Source organism: Rhinichthys klamathensis, unplaced genomic scaffold, assembly GCF_029890125.1.
Source record: "Rhinichthys klamathensis goyatoka isolate OS25496 unplaced genomic scaffold, OSU_Roscu_1.1 h1tg000177l_1, whole genome shotgun sequence".
NCBI classification, from domain to species: domain Eukaryota; kingdom Metazoa; phylum Chordata; class Actinopteri; order Cypriniformes; family Leuciscidae; genus Rhinichthys; species Rhinichthys klamathensis.
Window position 1 is genome coordinate 1,672,063 of NW_026606706.1, and position 25,149 is coordinate 1,697,211.

General features: G+C 37.3%; 1 protein-coding gene across 2 annotated transcripts in view; it reads right to left on the reverse strand.

Moving 5' to 3' along the window:
* rnf17 (ring finger protein 17) overlaps positions 1-25,149 on the reverse strand; it is a 107,506-nt gene that overhangs the window by 76,789 nt on the left and 5,568 nt on the right. Inside the window, exons 3-10 of one of the 2 annotated variants that reach the window (XM_056260672.1) lie at positions 6,218-6,315; positions 5,949-6,033; positions 5,751-5,831; positions 5,356-5,459; positions 5,073-5,241; positions 4,466-4,542; positions 4,246-4,320; positions 95-270 (exon numbers count right to left, since the gene is read on the reverse strand). In XM_056260672.1, the coding sequence (XP_056116647.1) occupies positions 95-270; positions 4,246-4,320; positions 4,466-4,542; positions 5,073-5,241; positions 5,356-5,459; positions 5,751-5,831; positions 5,949-6,033; positions 6,218-6,315 (865 nt within the window). Of the gene's footprint in view, positions 1-94; positions 271-4,245; positions 4,321-4,465; positions 4,543-5,072; positions 5,242-5,355; positions 5,460-5,750; positions 5,832-5,948; positions 6,037-6,217; positions 6,316-25,149 lie in introns of both variants that reach the window. The other variant, XM_056260671.1, reaches the window with a different exon arrangement.

A 25,149-nucleotide genomic window follows, 5' to 3' on the forward strand; every position in this document is an offset into this window, starting at 1 on the left:
AAAAAAACCCATAAAAACATAAGAAAATGCTCAGTCAGACACAAAAAAATAACAATCACTATCAATATTTTTACCCAGCCCTGAAAACACACACCTATTTCCACTTTCTCTGTTCCTGTATCTGTTTCACCCATAAAACTTGGGCTGTGTGTGCGTTGTCTTTTGGGAATGGTGTCTGCATTTCTCGGAACAGACTGACTGGAGCTGTCCCAGACTTCCTCAGTGCTTTTCACAACATGTTTGAAAGGCTCCACAGCAACTTCTCTGATACTGGCATGTAGAGATGAAACGGTATGAGAATTTTTTCTATCACGATTATAGTGACCAAAGTTATCACGATTATCAATATTATCATGGTTTTGTTTAAATGAGATGAAAATGTTCAAAAAGAAAGAACTGATACACACTGAAAACATTTCAACAAATTTTATATTTGAAAAATCAACAAACAACTAATAAAATGATCAACTATGCACTTCTTTTAAGAATAAACATTAAAGCTGCAGTATGTAACTTTTTTTGTTCAAAATTTACAAAATGTACACAATGAGCGAGTAAATCATGAATCCAGTTTCCAAACCATGTTTTTGTATTGTTATACTATGGTACACATATAATAAGGGTTTATATTCTGACCATTTTAGGCTGGTACGGGTTGTAAAACTGCGGAGTAGCCCAGTCCCTGCGTGATTCATCAGACATAAACAGAGAGACGTAGCTCCGGCTACAATGTTCTTCTGCAAGATGCATGCAAAAGTTACATACTGCAGCTTTAAATTACATGACCTTTGTCAATAGCAACACATTATTATAACAGCGTGCACATCCATGTCTCTTGTATCTTGCAATCCACTGCCATTATAAAGCTTGTAAGCGTCAGGGTGTTTATTAATATAACTCCGATTGTATTCGTCTGAAAGAAGAAAGTCATATACACCTAGGATGGCTTGAGAGTGAGTAAATCATGGGCTAATTTAAACTTTAAAGTGAACTAAACCGTTAATAGTCTTGTTTGAACTTCTTCGTTCGCTTGGTTCAAAGCCACTTGCTACGAACTTATCTTTGCGGTAGCTTTGCGTTAATTACAAGTGAGTAGGGGTGGAACGGTACACAGAAGTCACGGTTCGGTTCAGACATTACGGTTCGGTACAATGGAGGGAAAAGCAAAACAAAAATGCAGAAGGCAATTTTTTTTTTTATTGTGCATGTATTGTGCATGTCTCAGGCTGAACCACCTAGTGTATTACTACATTTGAGTAATTCATGTAATTAACGTATTACTATTGGAGCATTTTCTTTCTCTCTCTGTGGGGGGCTGGATTTAAGGAATATAATAAAGTAAAGGCATAGAACCAGATTATTTGTAGTGCATTGACAATAGTTTTATATTATTAGTTTATTAATTAAATTGATAAAAAGCCAAAAAGACCTTGAGATATGTTTGGTAATTGTAACTGAATGAATTTAAAATTAATTTGCTATATTTCAGATCAATATATTTGTTTTCCTTAAAGGTCCCCTGACATGGGGTTATTTTATTAATTTATAATGTTTCCTGGGTTGCCCTTATAATGTTAGTATGTTTTTTAGATCATCAATAGTCATTATTTAGAAAAAAAAGGCAATTTTCCTAGCCTGATTTTAGCCTCTGATTTGAACGCTCTGTTTGAAGGGGTGTGTCTGCTGTGGGATTCAGTGTAGCCAGCCACTGCTGTGATTGGCTGACATGCTTGCATATGAAATAGCTATGCATTACATGCGAAACTTTCTCGAATACTTTTACTACAGCTATTATACGTTTTTACTATTACAGCTATCGAGATTAACGAATCGTGAGAAGTTTTTAAAGTATTTAGATCTATTCCCATCACATAAAATGTTGCCGTGATGAGCATTGAGCAAGCAGATGACAGTCTGTTGATCGCGAGCATGAAGATATTATCTTTGCAACGCAGTTTCTGCACTCTCTCTAATGCTTTCCCCAATGCAAACACGATGATATACAGTAAGAGCTTCGTTGTGCAGTGTAACGTGCGTCATTGATTTCATAACGAGTTGTCCAGATAAACTCGCGCTGTGTGGAAAGATTGTTCTTTGATCGCTTTCTGTATAATTTGTTCAGAATTTAAATACGATTATTTTCATCCTACTAAAAGAAACGATGTGAAGTTGATATTTTAGTCACTGGCTTGACTTACTGATGCATAAACAGTATTGAACGATTTTGAGAGAAAGATTAACTTAACCTGTCTGAACTTGAACAATTAGGCTACACATCAGAAATTGTTGCTTGGTAGCTCGATCGATTTATTTTCAGACGTTCATCGAGTTGAGGAAACAGTCGTCGGTGAAATGTTTGGACCATACAAAACTTTGGGAAGTCGTGTCGGCTTATTTCCAGAGAAAATAAAATTAACCCATTGTTTCTTCAGAGGCTCGGATGAAGGAACTAAAAAATACTTTTGTGTTCATTTGTACATCCGAACACTGATCAACTGCCATGCTTCGTTTGTTTGCAAGCCATGATATCTCTCGAGGAAAAACTCAAATCTCAAAGCTATTTCTCTAGGAAAAACTAAAATCGCGCCGGCGCGTTCGTACTTCCTGTTCCTAGCTCGTTTTCTCATGGGCGAGCCAAATTCTCCAGGCGGGCAAAGCAGAGAAAGGGGAGGTAACCTTTCCTCGTTATGACGTCATAACGAGGAGATTCAAGATCAGCGTGTCTGAGCTGCAGAGAAGAGAAAAATAGCCAAAGCTCGGTTTACACCGATTGAAAATTCTAGACACGAGGGGACCAAATACAGGCTTGGGGAACTAATATTAATGAAAAAACCTCAGAAAGTGAAAATTTCATGTCAGGGGACCTTTAAAATTTTAATTAACACTAACTTTATTCTCATCTGAATTATAAATAATTTATTTCTGTATAAAATAATACTACCATTAAAAACACATTTGATTTTCTTTTTTAATCAATGTAGAATGTGTAACTTAAAAATAAACAGATTAGTGCTTTGAGGACAAGAAATGAAAACCAATGCAATATGATGAATGTCCAAAAGATGACACCGACAGACAGATAAGAGCTGTCATCATGAATGTTTTGCTGGTCAAACGGAAAAGATATATAGTTCAGATTTTTCCCCTCCCGTTTATCTACAGCTCAGATCTAGAATTCTGAAGTGAAAAAAGTAGCGCTGTAATAATTTTTTTTATTAATTAACCAGAGCAAGAGAGAGAGAGAGAGAGAGAGAGAGAGAGAGAGAAAGAGAGAGAGAGAGAGCGCGCGCAAGCAAGTAACCTAATATTGAAGCTTGTTGTTTAATTAATTGTAACTGACTGGGAAACCGAAGTTCTCCCAAACGTGCGATCTTAAAGAGGCCGGCGGGTCCTCTAACTCTTGTGGGTCGCCACCACTCGCCCTTAGTGCTGCTATCTCTGACTCACTCACTGGACCGTCATCGACCTGAAAAAAAAACTGCATATATAGGCGAAGCTCGCCTAGGCGGGGCTACAGATTATGTGTCCCTAAAGAACCCGCGTATCTAACAGTAGTTCCGCATTACATTAATTCATTTGCACGCGAGTTTTATTTATTTTTATACCGTGTATTCTCCGTGTAAATTCATGCACCGAACCGTGACGCCCGTACCGTTTCGGTTCAATGCGAATACATGTACCGTTCCACCCCTACAAGTGAGATAATAAACATTCTACTCAAAACAATATTTTGTGTCCAATTATTTCCCAAACTTAATTTTGCTATTGAGGTAAAAGTTAATTTACCTTGCGTTTGATATAAAAGAGGGTGATGGTCACGAATATGATTTGAAGTGTTCCCCTTTTGCAGCGACTTTCTTTTTGCATGTTCTGCAGACAGGAGGACCACACTCTAATAAGTTTCCCTCAGGACTTTTGTAAAAGGCAAAATATGACCACACGTCAGATTTGGCTTAGAAGGCTGAAATTCTCTGGAGTGCTGTCACTGCCTTCCGCCGTGTCTTCTCGTACAAAAAAGTTTCATTTGCGCGCCTGCGTCAGACTAATGCTGCCAGGAATGGATTTATCGCGAGTTTTTTTTAAATCACGATAATCAATTACATTTTAACCGATGATACTAACTGTCAGGACATTTTATCGTGAAACCGGTCATCGTTTCATCCCTACTGACATGATAATAAAATGACAAAAATCTTATCAATAGGTTTTACACACATTTAATGAAGCACATTATATTTCACTTACCAACTATAATCGACATCTGTGATTTTAAGACAGTTTTTCATACTTTCAGTAAGACTGTCTATCTGAAGACTGCAGCTATAAATAAAAAACAAAATTAAAGAGTAAATTCTTCCCTTTCTTTTTGTATGCATGTAAAAACAGCAGAGCTGTGTGCATTCATTTTGTGACAATATTAATTGCATTCTGGAGCTCTGAAACTATGTGTACGATGGTCATCTACCTGAGTCCTGAACGCAATGACAGACAGCTCATGTCATATGATTCAACATCCACTGGAATTTGTAGAGTCTCCAAAATCTTAAAACAATTAAAAATAAATATAGCAAAACATTTGAGAGAAGGTTTAAGATTCAGTGTTGCCTCAGAAACGGAAAATGTCTTATTTTAAGATGTATAGTAAACACAAAAAATATAATATGATATATACATACAGTATCTGAAATAAATCTGATAGAAATGTTTGCTTGAGGTGGAATGTGGAATAAATGTGGAATAAAAAAAAAAAATAAAAAAAAAAGGGAAAATCATTTCTAAATGGGTCTGTTATTGATATTGTAAAATACATACATCACTACATTTCACATTTAGCCTGTATGCTCTTGCAAAACATTTAAGAACAAGAAAAGCACACTAGGTAACAAGGATTATAATAGAATTACACTTCACACACACACACAAGAGAAGTTGGAGCTTTCACAAAATTCAGAGTTTCTAACTAGTAGCTACTAACTATCTTACTTGCCTTAATTCCTAGAATTTAAAACTAAACTTAATAAATTGAGTCATTTAGATCATTTAACATTAAGCAGAACTCTGTATGGCGTCACCTTGTCTAGGTTGCAATAGGTCTCCAGAGAAGGAACCTGACGAACGTGTCGAGCTTTCTGGATGGCTGTTTGCAGATCCTTTACCCGCTCTTCTATTCTCTTACACTCTTTCCAACCATCCGAGAAGAGATGATCAATAGCGTCCAATTTTGACACCAACATATTCCGTCTACAAATTCCACAAAGTTCATGATGAGAAGCATTATTTGCCAAGTCTGTGACCTATAAAACTCCACAGAATGTTTCATCTCAGTTTGTGCCTCTAAAAATTCTGTCCACATACCTTTTCGTCAGAATGCTCCTTGCTTTGTTAATGGCCTCATCAATTTCTCTGACAATTCGAGTTCTTTCTTTTTTCAGCTGAGCATGAATACCATTGGTAAGAGTCTTAAATACACAGAACATAAGTTAAATATACAAATCAGCAATATCACATATATTATTCAAAAGTTTTAAAATCACTATGAAATCATGAATGACAAAAGACAATGTTTATTATAAATGTATCTCTACACATTTATTATTAAAAAACGTGTCTGTGTAATCTTTAATCAAAAACAATGTCTCTCGTAACATCTCTTGACAAAAATCAGTTGCCCAGTCAACTGATTTCTACACAGGAAAACATTCCTACAAAATTAGGTTACAGAAGTTTGTTTAAACAGTTTCTCATTTTACCTGGTGAAGTTTATCAAGTTGATTCAGGTTTTCCATTGCTTTAATGAGAGCTTCATCCAAAACTTTAACGACATCTGGCCTCTACACAAACACACACACACACACACACACTACTGAGCTCTAACCTTGAGCTGAGAATATTAAGTGAACCTGATCTTAATGAAAGGATGAGACTATATATGTGGAAAGTGTGTGTACCCCTTCAGCATTCTCCTGTGTGTGGACGGCTGCATATGAGGGTGGGCTCCTTAACCTTTGAGATTTCCACCGGTCTCCAGAGTGCCTGCTGACAATAATGTTTATTTTGCGATTGCAACTTATTGAACCAATGTTTCATTAAAATATAGTTCTAAAAATGGGTCTCATGTTTTGCATAAAGTTATGAAAAATATACATTTGAAATAAATAAATAAAATACAGATATTGGACTTTAAGAATACATCACTAAAAGTCAGTTTGCTAAATACTCTTTCTTTGTGTTCATCCGTGCTGTATAGATGAGGCCAATGATTCTGCTGTCCACCTCCAACCCATCAACTCCTTCCTCACCAATTAGGGTTTCCATCTATATTAAAACAAACAAAAAGACTTCCATAATTAACAACACCAATTTCATATAATCCCATTCCATAGGAGCATTTAATAAACAAATATTGCTGCTTCAGGAGAACTGCAAATCAGTGGGTTGAATCCCAAATTTTATTTTAGTAAAGATCCAATCCAATTAAATTTAGAGTCAGGATATGATCAATTTTGTGAATTTATTATTTACAATAGTTAATGTGATTGAAGTATAATTTTAAGCTCCTTCTCATGGCTCTTTAAAAATGAAATCCCCAACACCTAAAGACAAGTGCTGCTGCTGCACGATTAATCATATCGCAATCGTAATCGCGATGTCAAGCCTATGCGATTATATGACGCAAAATACTGCGATTTTATATGAAATAAACAAATTAGGGCTGTTAACGCAGGATCTGTTATTTTTTGTCATCCTTTGGCTAGTGTTACATGATCCCGTTCATGCGAATGCTTTAAACCATTCAGCGAGACACGTCAAAAGAGAGCGCGCTGCCTGTGAATGTCCTGACTGAAAGACGCGTGCCAGTATCATGCGCATGCACAGACCGCGCGCCAGAATACAGTTCTCTTTCCGCTTGAAGTGAATGAACAATAACACACACAATTATGCCAAAGTATCATTTGTCGAGTGTCTTCATAATATAAGAGCAGCAGGGTTTCTGCACACTTTTTAAAGTCAAATTTAAGGCTTTTTAAGACCTTTTTAAGACCCGAAGAAATCAAAATTAATACCATGCATTAGGCGTGTGCAATATTGACAAAATATGTCTCGATATTTTAAAGGTAATATTTGCCACCTTCAATAGATTTCCAGGGACATTTTAATCTATATATGGACATTTTCATCTATATATGGACATTTTCATCTATATATGTAGATGTATGCATCAACTTTTATGTCAAATTCTAACATTCAAATTAAATTATATTAGAATAATTACACAATACCACTGTTACCAGTCAAATTAAATAATTAGTAGTAGTAGTAGTAGTAGTAGCCTTTATTGTCATTGGTCACAAGTACCAACGAAATTAGCCATCAACCTGTCCATACAAAAATACATACAATATGACAAGGGGGTAGACAGGACAGGAAGACAGAGCATTTAGGAAGAAAATACAGCATAACATGAGGAGAGGTGAGGAGAAAAAAAAAAGGCAACCCCCAGACTATGCTCCTGTGAGGAGTACAGTTTGGGAACAGTAAAAAACACCTCAGCAACATTTGCACATAATCAGTACACTCTACAAACAAAGAACACACAAGACTTGCAACAGGGGAGGGGAGTGGGGGATGGAGGTAACCCAGCTCAGACAGGTATCCGTCCGGTCCTGCAGCCATTCTCGGCGCTGGTCACAGACCCGCCTGTCAGACTGGTGGTACAAAGCGTTGAAGGCGAGGGATGGGGGGTGGGGGGGTGATTGCATATCTGTATATATGTAAGAGTTCGTGTATGTGTAGGCCTGGAGAGTCACTATGCCTGGCATCATAATCTTAGTGCCTCAAGTCCGCAGGATTGTCATAGCGATACACAGCAAGTTGCCATGGAGACAACCCTGATCATGTCCCAGACAGAGTCAACAATCAGCAGGTGTTTGTGGGGAGTGGGGGAAGGAACGCAAGAGCGTCTCACTGCAGTGCTCTTCCGGAGGAGTTGTTGTTCCAACAGCGGCCTTGGCCAAGGCCAGTGCTGGATGAGGGGGGCCGAAAGCAGATAAGATTGGGATTGTTTGGTCTTAGGACGAGTAGCCGCATTCCGATTTACACAGCCCCTGGTCCATTTTGGTCTCCGAAACGATCCATTTGCCTTTGCAGAGCTGTGAGCTTCTCCATGATGTTATCCATATAGTGGTTCATAGTCACAGTCTGAGTGCTGACAGCTCTGCCCACTGCTTCAATCATGACGGGCAGCCTTGTGGAGCTTTGGACAGCTGTCGCCGACTTCTTAATTTCTCGATAAACCAGGGCAATGCCTAATCCAATCAGCAGAAAACCTGTTATCATGGTTCCGAATAGGTAGATATCTTCAATGTCCTCCACGGAAAGAGCCGCCAGACACACGACCCGCCACCTCTCCCACGCGTCCATCGTGTAGCCAGCTGCGAACGTTCCGGCAGGGCAGTCAGGTTCCTCCGAACCCAAGCTTCTCGTCGAGAAGATGGTGTCAATTGCGTTGAGAGACCAGTTGATCAAATCCATAATTTCTTAGTTTGGAGAGCAGTGCGGAGAGAGTCTCTCACAAAGTACAAGACAGTAGACTAGACGAGACGAGAGGAGCAAAAGCAGGGGAGGTAAGGGAGAGGAGGGAATGAAAATGCGACCGCCTTCGTTGAGAGCCAAAGTAAGAGGAGAGCCAAAGTAAGAGTAATTAAAGTAATTAAATCAAAATCCATCTTTGCAGTGCAGAGGTGACACAGAAGTGGCATCAGATCTGGCATTAATATATTTACACTGCATTTAAAATTGCATAAATAAAGCTATGAGATCGTTAAAATTAGAAATCAGTTCATATTTAACATTCTAATTAAAGGGTAATTTAAATGTGAAACTAAAACTGCCAGTAGGTGGCGCCAAGTCACTGTCTTAATAAGTGAGTTGAGGGAGTCGTTCATTCAACCGATTTGATCAAACTGATTCATTCGGGAAAGCAGCAAGTGGTTGTTCATTGAATCATTAAATTGATTCGTTCAAAACACGGATTCTATAAAAAAAAAGCATCGCTGTCGGTTGCATTGAGACTCTGCTATGGCTTCATTTTGAAATTCTCATCAGCGAAATAAAGGGAAAACAAACAATATTGACAATATTGTTTATAAAATGTAACTCACAATGTTAATTTAACTGTTATATAAAATAAAAGTCACATTTGCAATTGTGCACGGGAAAACGGAACTCTTGCTGATGTGATATTGTAGGCCTATGATAACAACATAATATGATATAAATATGAGACAAAAACTAATTTGGGAACATACCAATAACCGTAACTTACACATATCACGCAGTGAAAGCACGAGAGACAAAAGCGATGTCAGCTCGCAGTGCCTCGTACATCGTTAAAACAATGATTACAATATCATAGACCATACACATTGCACACCACTACGCACAAAGAATTAACTTACAATTGAACTGACATTTGCCAACTTGCTTCTCCTCTCCTCCTGTTTCGCGTGCAGGACGTAATAATGCCGCGAATGTGACGCGAAGTGTCACGTGAACAAGCAAATCCACAAAGAAAGAATAATAAATAAAAAAGTACGCTAATTAGATGGTTCTAATTTGGAAAACATTTAGATATGTCTGATTCAAATTGCCATCGAAAATTTAAGACCTTTCATAAGTAAAAATAAGACTTTTTAAGACTATTTATGGCCTTAAATTTTAAAAATCTAATTTAAGACTTTTTAAGGACCCGCGGACACCCTGTCTGATGGTCGTAAAGAGTTGTGAGAGAATAAGGCGCGTGTGAGATCCGCGTCTCTGTCAGCAACTCTTAAAGGGCCAGCATCCAATAATGCTTTCTGTCAGTAAAGTTAATCAAAGAACAAAGGGAACAGAGAAAAACACTCACTGCTCTTGACCAAAGAACTTGTGTAGCTTTAAATAGGATTTTAGTCCATATAATTTATAATTTATGCAGCGCAGACTGTTTGATAACTTTATTCAATTTCTGTATATGTCCTACCTGTAGACAGGAAGAGCACAGGTAAATATGACATTTATTATGGGTTTATGTGAGGATTGTTTGAAGTTCACTTAAATTAAAATTAAATTAATTTTTATCCAGACATCAATGGCTTATTGATCATTATAGGTGTTATCAATCATTTAGTTGTTGTTGCTAGTTTGAGTTGAGAAATACACATTTCAGAATTATCACTAATCTGTGTGTGCATTTTGCATTAGAACCAAGCAAGTTGACTCATGAAACCATATGTTTATTATATCGCAATCGCATATCGCAATATTGACCTCAATAATCGCAATATGACATTTTCCCCAAACCGTGCAGCCCTACTAAAGACTACTAAGCACATGACATCACTACAGGCTCCAGGGAGGCTAATTTTTGTGGTTTGCTTAACATGTGAAAATAAACTGAATGCCATTTATTTTGAATAATATGGAGACTATTACACCCCCACTTAACAAATAAGGACATTTTTGAGGGGTCATTTTAAAGTTTGCTCTCTCTTGCTTTATACTGTATTCATCTGCTCCGTGTCAGGGCTAGGCTTGCTACGGTAGTCGGTGTTACCGGTGTTACACGGTGTTCAGGCACAACACCGGTTTCATCACTTGTCCACCGCGACACCGCAAAAAAAAATGAATATATATAGGCTATATATAGGCATATATTTATATATTTAACGCAATTACGCAGTATCCGTTTTTTTTCTGCCACCCGTTGACTACCGTTGTATGATCACGCTCTTATTAATGTGAATGATATTAAGCGCGACAAGACTAAAGAGACCGCACTGTCCTGCCTACACACACACACACACACACATACACGCGCGCGCGCGACCCACAGAAAAGACGCGCGTCAGTATCGAGTTCTCTTTCGGGCTTGAACAAACCATAACACACACAAGTTATGCCAAAATGTCAGTTTTGTCGAGTGTCCTCATAAGAGCAGTCTTAAATGATTTAAATAAGTCTTAAATTAACGTAGATTTGTGAGAAAATGGAATGCGTGTCGATCGCGTCTCTGTCAGCAGCTGGTCTTAAAGTGTCATTAAAGTTAATCAAAAAACAAAGGTAAGAGAGTAAATGACTCACTCAGACCCGAAGCCAGGAGGATTATTAAACCAGTAGCCTAATAATCATGAATGCACTTCGCTATCTTTAACACATCTCCGGCGAACGGCTTCTTCACGCAAAAGAAAAACTCTTCATGAAGCGCAGTGAAATTCAACGACCTATATGGCGTTTCCTGATGGATCGAGGTTATTCGTTAACTTATTTTTATACGTGCAACTAGGGCTGAACGATTAATTGCATTTGCGATAATATCGCGATATGATGAAACGCGATTTTTAAACCGCAAAGGCTGAGATTACACTCTGGTCACGTGACACACGAGAGAAAAGCAGTCTGCAGATGTAGCATCAACTTGGCACGCTACGCATATAGGCCTGGTATATACAGGAAAGAACCGTTTATGTTTGATTTATATGATATTATGTTGTAATATATATATATAATTAATATATAATGTATAATAATATATTCAGAGAATTTCAGAATCGAGTCTGAGCTTAGTTTTTAAACAGACGCTGCGTGTGCTTTAGAAACAGCCGTATTCTGCCTCTCTCTCTCTCTCTCACACACACACACGAAACCACTCGAACCTTACGAAAAATAATCTTTCATAAAGTTAAGCGAATTACTAGGACATTCGTGGGCTTTATCGCACTGGTTGCCGCTTTGCTTGATGTTACTCTTGCAGTTCGCGGTCTCGCCCGCCGGAATTTTCCTCACAAATGCTCTACTAAGGCATTATTTATGTCTTTTGGAATGCAGTTGGCTTATATATTAAAAATATGAAAATCACTGAGAAGGCTGCTTTCAATTTAAAATACTCACGCGCGCTTTGTGAAGAGCGCTCCTGTATGCGGCTAGGAGCGACTCATTGGTTGATGTACTGGCATCTCAAAATGCTTTTATGACGCGAAATGAATGTAAACACGGTCAGTCATATCTAAATCCAACAGGACAAACCACATCTTATATTTCAAAAGGGATCTGTGCACTAGTGTGAATAGAGCTTATCGTATCTAAACTAAGAAGACAAATCACTCACAGCGCTTGAACGTTCAGACAGCCATACTTTTAAATACTGAAAGCACTCTTTGTTTATTGCTTGTAATGTTTTTTTCCCTCTTTATTTACTAGCTTTTATATTTTGAAGCTATATTCGTTTAAATAGCCCATTTAAAATTCTTAACATGTTTTTTTAATAAATATTTTAAAGAATACGTATAATTACACAAATAAAGTTTTTAACTGTTATTAACAATATTAATTACGAAAAAAAGTATATTATGAGGTGCCTAAAGATTCCCATCCCTACTATACAATGATTTATTGCTTGTCTTTGTCGAATAATACAGAAGATAAAGAACTTAAAAAGTAATCGCATATTAAATCGCAATCGCAATATTGGTTAAAAAAATCACAATTAGATTATTTTCCAAAATCGTTCAGCCCTACGTGCAACTCACGTAGCCTATAATGGCACTGACAACGCGCTGACAGACAGGACCGAGCAGGTAATATTTAATATGAAACAAAGTCTCAACTTTCAAATTTGGTCAGTCAAAGAAAATTAAACAATAAATAGGCCTACCGTTCTGTGGCTCTAATGTGTCGTGAGAGATTGCCTCAGTTAAAGACAAGTTCAAATCCACCGACGTTAATCTACTAATCTAGACTACTAAACTACTACTCTCCTGACTGCTTTGTCGGACAAAAATGGTGGATTTTGATTTGTCAGATCGCATCAAACTCGCTGCGAAGGATGAATTGACGCAAATGTATAAGTGAAAGTGAAGTGCACACTGCTGCACCAGCTTTTTATAAGCGATGTAAAAAAAAATTAGTTTCGTTTTCAAATTAGCGGCAATTCAGCGCACAATAACAAAACAGTGTTGCTCCGCACGACCACCATTATGCATGCCCGTGCAAACGCGCGCATCATTTGCCTTTAAATTAGCGATTTAAAAGCCCCCGCCGGTGATACCGGTATTACCGGTGTCGTCACACGTCGATTAACCGGTGTAAAAAAATCCTCACCGTCACATCCCTAGTCAGGGCTTTTGTATTTCCTACCTACTGTACATGTCATAAATTGGACATATTTAGGCTTACACCTGTTTCATATTACTATTTTTAAAGGGGTGATGAACTGAGAAATCAAATTTTCCTTGAGCTTTTGACATCTAAGAGTTCGTCATATTATAAGAATATCCTGTAAGTTTCAGAACTGAAAACGTCCTTGTTAGTCCAATAAAAGCTTTTATTGACACCAGGCTCAGCAAACGACTCGTTTTTCAAAGTGGGGAACTATGACGACAAAGAGGATAAAACACCACCCCCGCAGAAGAAGATCAACGCCTACTTCAACACGGCCGGTTTAGCCCCGCCCACTGATTCGCGCATTACACGAAACTCATTATAATATGCTAAACTGTTATCCACTCACAGCAGTGGGCGTTTACTTCCAAGTCTTCAATGCGAGACGCCCATAAAAACTGAGCGTTTTTGAGCTAGGCTCAAAACTAGGGTAGAAAATAGCCTATTACTTATTCATTTTGATGTTTTTGAATGTAAAAACCAAGCGAACGTCATAAGTTGACCTCAGACAACAATATAAAAAAAAATGTAAAAAGCCAGTTCATGACCCCTTTAACATTTACAATTAAACATTAGACATCAATTTCTCTAGTATTTCTAACTTGAATACTACTGGTAGACCTAGGCCTGCCTGAAAAGCAAGCTCTTTAATTTCTTTTGAATTTATGTGTACTGTTGCTTGCAACTTCTTTCTTTGTTCTTTTTTTTAAATTACTGTTTACTTGAACCATCATTATTTATTTATTTTTTATATATCTTTATTTAATAAGAAATACAATTTACAGACCCAAATCTACAGAGACACTACATGCTTATACATTCATCCTCACATTTATACCCCAAAAACATACATGAGAAAAGGTTTCATATAATTATAATAAACATAGAATATTATTCCATTTTTTGTTATATTCATCTAATTTATTGTTGCTTTCTGCTATTATCTTTTCTAAAAGAAGATGCGACCTTATAACATTCTTAAAGTAACCTAAACACAAGCATGATGATACTTTCGTTTTAAAAATAAACATTTTCCCTATTAATAAAATGGTATTTATCACAAGCAAACTACCTGTAAAATGACCAAGTACAATAGTTTGAGGTGTTATGGTAAATTCCATTCTAGCCGTCTTTAACCAAGCTTGGACACTTGACCAGAATTTATATACTACTGGGCAAAAGTAAAATAAGTGCCATAGGTCTTCCTCTTCATCCTCACAAAATCTGCAATATGGATTATTTTCAATGTGATATAAATATAACTTTTTTTTAGTTGCAATTATCTTGTAAAAAAAATTTAGTTGGAATATTCTTGAATATGAATCTACAGTAGTGTTATAAATTGATCTAAAATATTCTTTCCATGGAATTGATTAGGGCTGAACGATTAATTGCATTTGCGATAATATCGCGATATGATGAAACGCGATTTTTAAACCGCAAAAGCTGCGATTACACTCTGGTCACGTGACACGCGAGAGAAAAGCAGTCTGCAGATGTAGCATCAACTTGGCATGGCATACAGGAAAGAACAGTTTATGTTTGATTTCTGTGATATTATGTTGTAATATATATATTAGGGGTGGAACGGTACATGTATTCGTATTGAACCGAAACGGTACGGGCGTCACGGTTCGGTGCACAAATTTGCACGGAGAATACACGGTACAAATAAAAAAAAAAACTCTTAAATAGCGATAACTTTCGCTCTATTCGCTTTTGGTGTGACTGTGAACGCAGCAATGAACAGGCTGCGATCAAGATTGCAATGCTGAAGTGTGTGTATGTGTGTGCGAGAGAGAGAGAGAGAGAGAGAGGCGCGATTAACAGTGTGTGTGTGTGTGTGTGTGTGTGTGTGTGTGTGTGCGCGCGCGTGCGAGAGAGAGGGAGAGGCGCGGGCGCGAATCGCGCGATCGAAATGTGTGTGTGCGCGTGCGAGAGAGAGAGAGAGAGAGAGAGAGAGAGAGAGGCGCGGGCGCGAATCGCGCGATCGAACTGTGTGCGTGTGTGTGTGAGAGAGGCACGGGCGATCAAACAGTGGAAACATAAAAATATACTCCGTCATTTTTTTCATACAGGACATCATTAAAACTGCAAATTGTTTACTTATATTTGTGTACACTCGCAATAAAACACAACATTGTGCTTTTGTCACACTCTAAACTCTTATCAAACTGTAACCTACAACTGTTGACAAAAGTTTTTAGTGGTAGTATTATTTTATACGGAAATCAATTATTTATAATTCAGATGAGAATAAAGTTAGGGTTAATTAAAATGAAGGAAACAAATATATTGATCTGAAATAGCAAATTAATTTTAAATTCATTCAGGTACAATTACCAAACATATCTCAAGGTCTTTTCGTCTTTTTAATAATTTAATTAATAAACTAATTATTTAAAACTACTGTCAGTGCACTACAAATAAACTGGTTATATGCCTTTATTAATAAAACTTATTTAAAAAATACAAGGCTTAAGACATTTATATAAAAAGCCTTCTATATTTTTGTTTTGCTATTCACTCCATTGTACCGAAATCGTACCGAACCGTGACGTCTGAACCGAGGTATGAAACGAACCGTGACTTCTGTGTACCCTTCCACCCCTAATATATATATATAAATATATTTATATATATGTACAATAATATATTCAGAGAATTTCAGAATCGAGTCTGAGCTTAGTTTTTAAACAGATGCGTGATGAAGCTGCGTGTACTTTAGAAACAGCCGTATTCATTCTGCCTCTCTCTCTCTCTCACGCACGCGAAACCGCTCGAACCTTACGAAAAATAATCTTTCATAAAGTTCGGAAAGGTTTAATCTAATTACAAGGACATTCGTGGGCTTTATCGCACTGGTTGCCGCTTTGCTTGATGTTACTCTTGCAGTTCGCGGTCTCGCCCGCCGGAATTTTCCTCACAAATGCTCTACTAAGGCATTATTTATGTCTTTTGGAATGCAGTTGGCTTATATATTAAAAATATGAAAATCACTGAGAAGGCTGCTTTCAATTTAAAATACTTACGCGCGCTTTGTGAAGAGCGCTCCTGTATGCGGCTGTGAGCGACTCATTGGTTGATGTACTGGCATCTCAAAATGCTTTTATGACGCGAAATGAATGTAAATGCAGTCAGTAATATCTTAAACCAACAGGACAAACCACATCTTATATTTCAAAAGGGATCTGTGCATTAGTGTGAATGCAGCTTATCGTATCTAAACTGAGAAGACAACTCACTCACAGCTCTTGATTGGAAAATGTTCAGACGGCCTACTTTTAAATACTGAAAGCACTCTTGTTTTATTGCTTGTAATGTTTTTTTTTTGTTCCTCTTTATTTACTAGCTTTTATATTTTAAAGCTATATTCGTTTATATAGCCTATTTAAAATTCTTAACATGATTTTTAATAATTATTTTTAAATATGCGTATAATTACACAAATAAAGTTTTTAACTGTTATTAATAATATTAATTACGAAAAAAAGTATATCATGAGGTGCCTAAAGATTCCCATCCCTACTATACAATGATTTATTGCTTGTCTTTGTCGAATAATACAGAAGATAAAGAACTTAAAAACTAATAGCATATTAAATCGCAATCTTGGTAAAAAAAAAAAAAATCGCAATTAGATTATTTTTCAAAATCGTTCAGCCCTAGAATTGATACATTGATTTCATCTTCCCAGTACTGGCAGACCCTGTGAAGAAAAAGTGCAAATCCTGCAGAATATAACTTCCAATTGTAAATTATTTTATTTATTTTTATATTATGTAACTATTTCCAGCATCGTACTTTTGGGAGACAAACCAATTGCTTGTGTTTATTTTGTATTTTTTGTTTCCAGCCAATTGGAATTGCTGAAACAATCTGATTGTATCGATACAAACCCAAACATTCATTAAATTGTATTGAGAAATCATAAAATGAAATAATGTGACCAGATGTATTTAAAAAGTCATTCACAAAGATTAAACCATTTTGAATTAGGCATCTGCCGGTATCAAATTTTCATGCTGCGATTAATTGATTGAGCTTTTATCACGGTATACGGTATTATCACGATATTTTAATTGCACAAGAGAAACAGACGGATTGGGGGTATCTAAAAAAAACTTGCATCACAATGTGTAATTGTGATTGTCAAAACATTCATTTTATTTTTTAGTGACAACATGTTATAATGTTTACATGGTTACTGAGGCTACCGTTTGTATTATTGCTTAACACAATTTTCATGATTTCAATTAAATTCTTGGATTTAATTTGAATCTTGATTCAATATTGACTCATTTGGATAAATATTAGGTAGGCTACAGTAGATAGCCTGCATTTAAATGTTTCTCAAGAAAAAATATATCTCACATAATGCTGTAAACATACAGAGAGAAATTAAATATAATGCATACAATATAAATATAATTATAATATAAATATAAAAATGTAATATGCCGTAATTTTCATTATAATAACAATTATATAATGACAAGTACATATATTAAAATATGTAATATAGTGCACATATTTAGCAAAATACTCCTCTCTATAGCTATTTTCTTATAGTCAACTAACATTAAATGGCTTTCCTGAGGTAAATGTAACGTTCTGTGACATAATTGTTCTCCTGCAGTGTTATTGACCTCTTTCCGTGGTTGAAAAACACTGATTAAGCGAAAGTACGTACCTTTCGGTGGGTTGTACTGTATCTTTAATAAAAAGTAACAGATGATCGGTTTACTTGATCTGAGGCGCGCGATCTGTCACGTCACATTTACAAGCACCAAAACAGTATTTATTGTCTGAATTTCGTTATAAAACCTGAGAGCTGATATTTTTTTCAAATCAAAAGTAACCTGCTCTGTCTAGTCTGTCGGTGTCAGTGTCCTCTTTGCTCCGCGATTTTTCTCTGCGTGAGAAAATGGATGTGTGGCGCGAGACCGTGTGAAAGTGTCAATTGCGTGAGTCTCAAGCTGAATGCGTGAGAGTTGGCAGCCATGCGGGGGATAAATAGTCGGCAGCGTTCCTCCTTCCGCCGTGCTTCTTCTCCATGTGAGGATTGTTTACATTAGACTAGAGTGCGCACTGCATGCACACAGTGCTTATACATGTGATGTGGGGATTGTTTACATCAAAGTGCACATGTGTTTTGCGCATATACGCATTGTTTTTTAAGCGGTTGATTGGAAATAAGCTGATGCGCGTTCTAAAAATCTAAATTCGGATCTATTATTTTTCACGGTATTTCGAAGTCCCCGCGATAACAATATCGTGCATATTCATTACCGCGATTTATCGCATTACCGAATACCGGCACATGTCCATTTTGAATACATATATTCCACAAAATTCGTTGGTCTCCTATAGTAATTTCAGAGTTCATCCATAGTATCTGATTCTGCATGTCATCTGGAGTAGGGCTGTGTATCACCAACAATGTCACGATACGATACGCATCACGATACTAAAGCCACGATACGATACGTATCACGATATGGATCAATTTGGAATTTAAATTTCTTTTGAGCAGAGTAATATCTTTATTGAATAAACAGTGTTATAACAGTTGTGATAACTGAAAAACTATTTAGTTTTTGTCATTAAAAAACAATGAGAGTTCAATTAAATAAGTGTTGGAATGTGCACCAAACAAAGTAATTTCTTTACATTACGTTGAAATCATTTTAAACAAATAAATACAATAGAATAAAGATAGCCTACCAATAAAGAGAATTTTTTTTGAATAGGTCTAGCACTAGTATTCAGAAATACTACAGAAACTTAAAGTAATTAAATGTACAATAACATTGGGTAGTATTTTAGTCCTGACTAAATTAAATACTTTGGCTATAAATCCAGATTCCTTATAATTAAAGCTATCTTTTTTTGTTTTGACGACAATATTAATGACAGACACACATGGCTGCCGTCACTTTAAGAGCTACTGCACGGATCCTGTGTTCATTATGCTGTCACATGCATTAACCGACTGTGTTGGATACTCACCAAGACTGACATTTTTGACATCATTTTGCTTGTTTTTGTCCGTAAAAGCGATATAATCCGTGAAAAAGAACTTTTGTTACTCACAGGCTGTTTGTGAGGCGGCTTTACTCTATGTATGCATGCAGAGAAAACCTTCTCTCAGAGAGCGTGCGAGCACTGAATAGTTTAAAATCGCTTGAATGTTTTGCGTGGTAAGACTTAAAAAGACGAGCGAATGGTAAACTTAAGTGACAATGCAATACTGGCCTGAATATGCAAGTGAATATTCCGTCATGTCCCAACTCCCGAAAGCGAGAGTGTATCGCCGCCTTCAGCGCGTTTGACGCTTGCCTTGAGCAACCCATTTTGAGATAGAGACAGAAGACGCGGCACAGCTGAACACTCACGCTGTTTGTGAAATTGTGTCTTTCAGAATGTTTTAAAATGACTAATTCGATGTTATATCCAATATATATGGTTAGAATAATGCGTAATACTCGCAATCCCGTGCTGAAATTCGAGCCCTGAATTGGCTACATTCAAAAGCATGACAGTATCGATACAGCAGTTGCTGTATCGATACGCGCATCGTCAGGAGTTCATGACGATGTATCGTCGTATCGATATTTTGAGCACAGCCCTAATCTGGAGTATCAGGAGGATTATTATTTGGGAACTTATTATGTTTTATAGTTTCTGATGGGGTATTGAAATTTATACAAAAAATTGCCAGGACTGAGAATGTTTTTTCCCCTTTCAATTATGGATTAATTTTTTCAACGATACAAACAACTATAAGCCTGGTCTCTTCTTTAATGATAAAGGGTAAAAAGTTATGTACATTGTAATCAAATAAAAGACATTTAAATGGTTTGACCTCCCTTCATAAGACAGGGCTCCAGACTAACTTTTTTCACTAAGAGCACAGTGGCCCCCAAATGAAAATTTTAGGGGCACAACCAGAAAATGTAGGGGCACACACCATAAATCAACATGCTAACCAGATATTCACATTTCTAGTAATTTCCACTGTATTACTAATAAATACTTTGATAATAGATACAGAAATTTCAATGTGCTGTTTCAAATTCATTGTCACATTTTATTGTGCACTTTTGAAGATGCAACAGGGTAAACCGACAGCACCATTGCTGTCAATTTCAGTACAAATATGAAAAAAATATACCATACATTCAGAATAAAAAAAAGTGCTTAGTAGGGATGTGACGGTGAGGATATTTTCCCACCGGTTAATCGACGTGTGACAACATGAAACTCCTGCTGCTGATCTATGCGGCGACTCTCGTTCGGCTCACGATTTATTAAGCAGACATGTTCAGTTTAATAGTGTCTGTTCTCTAACTGAACTAAATGATTTTATAAAAAAAAAAAAAATCTAATCGACAGTGGGGGGGGGGGGCGGTGCCGCGGTGGGAAAAGAGATGTAACTGGTGTTGCTTCTGAACAACGGTAACACCGACTATCATAGCAAGCCTAGTGCTTAGTAACAAAGTGCTTAGTAACCTTTCGGTCATTTCACAGATACAAACAATACTTAACAAATGTATGTATTGTAGACATTAGGGGCACTGGCCAATAACATTCCACTAGAACAAGGTAGCGACTGCAACATTCGCAGTTCATGGAGTTCGTCTCCTTACAGTACCTCAACCAGCTGAATTCTCGCAGCCAGTCTTCCCGAAAATGATGGGTTCGGGCCTTTTTCGCCACACAAACCTCTGACTCTGAATCATCATCTGACTGTGATACTGTAGACTCTGGCACTAGACGCAGGTCAGAAGAACGAGTCGATAGATTGCTTGCTCATTGCTTAGACGCACATAGCAGGTTGTGATATTTGTCACCGTCTCCCTCCCACAGACGTTTAATTACGCGCGCTCGATTATCTCTGGGACCCTCCCCCTCCACACATTAGCCACTTACAGTAGCCATTCCCTATTCTTGTCACACTCATTGGCCTGCCACTCATTCCGGATTCATTGACGCGCCCCTTCCACGTTTAACGTGTAAAAAAAAAGGGGCAAATTTACTGGTCGCACATGTAAAATGCAGTCGCAAACTCTCAAATTTTAGTCTGGAGCCCTTAGGGCTGGGTATCGTTCAAAATCTTTCGATCCGGTGCCAATTTCGATACCTGAGTTTCGATACCGGTTCCTAACGATACTTTTTTCGATACCAATTTTATGAAATCCATTTTAACAAGATTACATAACATTACCTCAGAAGATTTTTTCAGTTTGACTCATGCTCCTTAGCCAATGCACAAAGGAACAAAAAAAGCACAAAGGAACAAAAAATGTTTTATAAAGAGCTCATGCTCACCAAAGCTGAATTTTTTAAAATAAAAAATACAGTAAAACTTGTAATATTGTGAAATAGTATTACAATTTAAAATCTTATTTGAATATATTTCAAAATGTAATTTATTGAAATGAATTGAATTCAAAGCTGAAAATCATTACTTCAGTGTCACATGACCCTTCAGAAATATGAAAACAGTTTGCTGCTTAATATTTTGGAAACTATGATACATTTTTCATGATTCTTTGATGAATAAAAATTTCAAAAGAACATCATTTATTTAAAAACGAAATATATTGTAACCCGCCAATATTGTAACACATGTTTTAATGTCACCTTTGATAACTTTAATGCATCCTTACTGAAAAGAAATTCTGACTAACCAACCCATTTTTGAATGGCAGTGTAGGCCTACATTCAGTAGGTTAATATTATTGCAATACCGTAAAACTTCAAATAGTAGCCCGGGCTTTTATTTTCCCAAATCGTCGAACTGCACGGGCTTGTATTTGAGACAGGCGTCTATATGAGACAGGCCTTTATAATTTAGTGTTGAGATGTTGTTCATTGAGTGTATAGGCCTGTCTCTAATCTCTAAAAAACTCCAAATGCTCCACGTGAAACTGCGGTCTTCCGACCTTTTACTATCGCGTCAATTGATTTTGATTAATATGCGCGAGCGAGAGAGAGCAAGACAGCGCTCGTGTTGTTTGAAGACGTGAGAGTGCGCGCGCGCGGCCGGGGCGCTCTCTCTCTCTCTCTGCTTGTGCGCCCTGTCAAGCGCAGCAGTCATTCTATTCTACATCACTCATCGATCAAAAAAGGCTTTGGAGGAACAAAAATTTGCTTTGGCGGCCGCGGAAAAGCGGACGATCTGACGGTTTTAGAGCATTAAATACAACCCGAAACTAAAAAACAGACCAGGCCTCTATTTGAGACCGGCCTTTATTTACCCAAACCTGCAGCCACACCAGGCGTGTAAAAGAGACAGGCGTCTATTTGGGACTCGGCTATTATTTGAAGTTTTACGGTATAAACACTGTCAACAAGGTATCTCTTCATTTACCAATCGAAGAGGAGCAACTTTTATGTTTACTGCACTGTCAAGGTCTTCATCATATTTGTCGTGGTACCGGTCTTTGCAATTATTTTACCGCAAATACTGCATCGCGCGCTGTTGGCATCGAGCCTGGAGAAATGTACCCACACTTTTGATCGACTTTTCCACATCTTTAAGGTATTATGTGTGTGTGCTCGCGTTTCATGAATATGTGCGCGGAGAGTGTGTGTGTGTGCTCGCGTCTCATGTCATATAAGTATGCGCGTGGAGAGTTTGTGCGTGCACGCGCGCGTCTCATATGAGTATGTGCGCGGAGAGTTCCACGCGTCTTGTGTGTGTGTAGAGTTTGCGTGTATGTGCATTTCATATGTATTTGTTTGAGCACTGACGTTGACGAGTTAACTCCTTAGGTATCGAAATCTGGAACCGAACAACATGTCATTTTTCGATACTCGATAGTATCGAGGCAATTCGGTCGGTACCTAAAAAGTATCGAACTCGGTACCCAGCCCTAGGAGCCCTGTAAGACCATCTTGATATTGTCACCGTCATAGTACATTTTTGTATGTCAGTTTGATTTCACTTTCATGTCCATTTAGACATGTCCATGTAAGTTATCATTTTGCAGTGTAAGATTACAGTTAAATATTAAATGTATTCAATAGCTGACAATTTTTTTATTCAAATTAGTGAGTGTATAAATCAGCAGCAAAAAGTAATTCTTGAAAAAATCTGCATAGTAATTTTATAAAAATCTAAACATGTTAATAAAAACAAATTACTATTAGTACTCTAATAAAATTCATTCAGGTATTCATACATTTAACAATTTTATATTTATATATGAATGTAAAGAATTCAGAAGTATATTTATATACACTACACACAAATAATATGCCATTAAATTATGCTTATTTTAAATGTATTGTGCAGCTTTTTAATGGGGCAACAAGATATGATAGATACGACAAAAAAATAGGCTTTTAAAAATCTTTCAGTGCGCAAAACCATGATAAAATGAAACGGTCCAAAACAGAGCGGCACAAAGCACGTACCGTAAAACTTCAAATAATAGCCCAGGCTTTTATTTTCCCAAATCGTCGAACTGCACCGGCTTGTATTTGAGACAGGCCTTTATAATTTAGTGTTGAACTTGAGATGTTGTTCATTAGTGTAGGCCTAGAGTCTCTAATCTCTCCAAAAGTCTCCAAATGCTCCACCTGAAACTGCGGTCTTCCGACCTTTTTCTATCGTGTCAATTGATTTTGATTAATATGCGCGAGGGAGAGAGAGAGAGAGAGACAGCGCTCGTGTTGTTTGAAGACGTGAGAGTGCGCGCGCGCGGCCGGGGCGCTCTCTCTGTCTCTCTACTCGTTTGCGCCCTGTCAAGCGCAGCAGTCATTCTATTCTACATCACTCACCAATCAAAATAGGCTTTGGCGGGACAAAAATTTGCTTTTGCGGCCGCCAAAAAGTGGACGATCGGACGGGTTTTAGAAGATTAAATACAACCCGAAACTAAAAAACAGACCCGGCCTTTATTTGAGACCGGCTTTTATTTACCCAAACCTGCAGCCACACCAGGCGTGTAAAAGAGACAGGCGTTTGGGACTCGGCTATTATTTGAAGTTTTACGGTATGCCCATCGCAGGTGCAGAATGATGTGCTTAAAGCTACAAGTGCACATTTAAAAGTTCACGGCACAAAGCGAAGAAATGTCGGGCGCACAAATCCTAGTGTATATCCGTCTAAAAGTTTATTGATCATTTGTTTCTTCACAGTTTTAAATTCCAGTTATTGTGCGTTTGATGCCGATTCTTAGTCCTTGTAATGTGTGTGATCTAACAGGCACACGGTAGCGAGTAGTTTAAAAACAGCAATAAACTCCGGCAAAATAAAGTAATTTTATGCAAATCCACAGCCCTTTATCTACAGATCAAGCATTATAATGTGAATGTATCCAGGGCCCCAAATTAACTTTTTGGCTCACCTGCCACGGGGACTGGTAGATGAAAAAATCCACCAGCCAAGCATATTTTTTTTCCCGCCCAAAATAATAAACAGCCTTTTTGTGTCACATATACATTAATTTATATATATATATATATATATTTAAACATTTTTGTCATATTTCTGGTCTATTATTTTCCATTTTTACTTTTATTTACACACATATTACACAATTTACACACATTAAAATAATATTTTTGTGGTGGTGCCTATGAAAATAGTTCTGTACAAATGAAATGTATTAATTGTATATTTAAAGCTGCAGTCTGCAGTTTGTCCTCTTTGTCGCCATCTCTGTACGCAATCTGTAATTGCAGTTATTCGCGGAATTATAAACTTTACACGAGTTGTACTTCGACACCCTCGACACGGCACAGCGCGGATGGACACAATGTTTGAGGAGACTGTGCAGCTGTCAGTCACCACGCCGGTGTGGATACTGGCAATTCAGAAATCACAGATTATTCTTTTTGAAAGTATGACCAACATAATAATTTTCACCGGAAAATGTCATCTGAACAAGTAACATCCACTTTTGTTCTGGTTCTGACATTACAGTAAATCGTGCT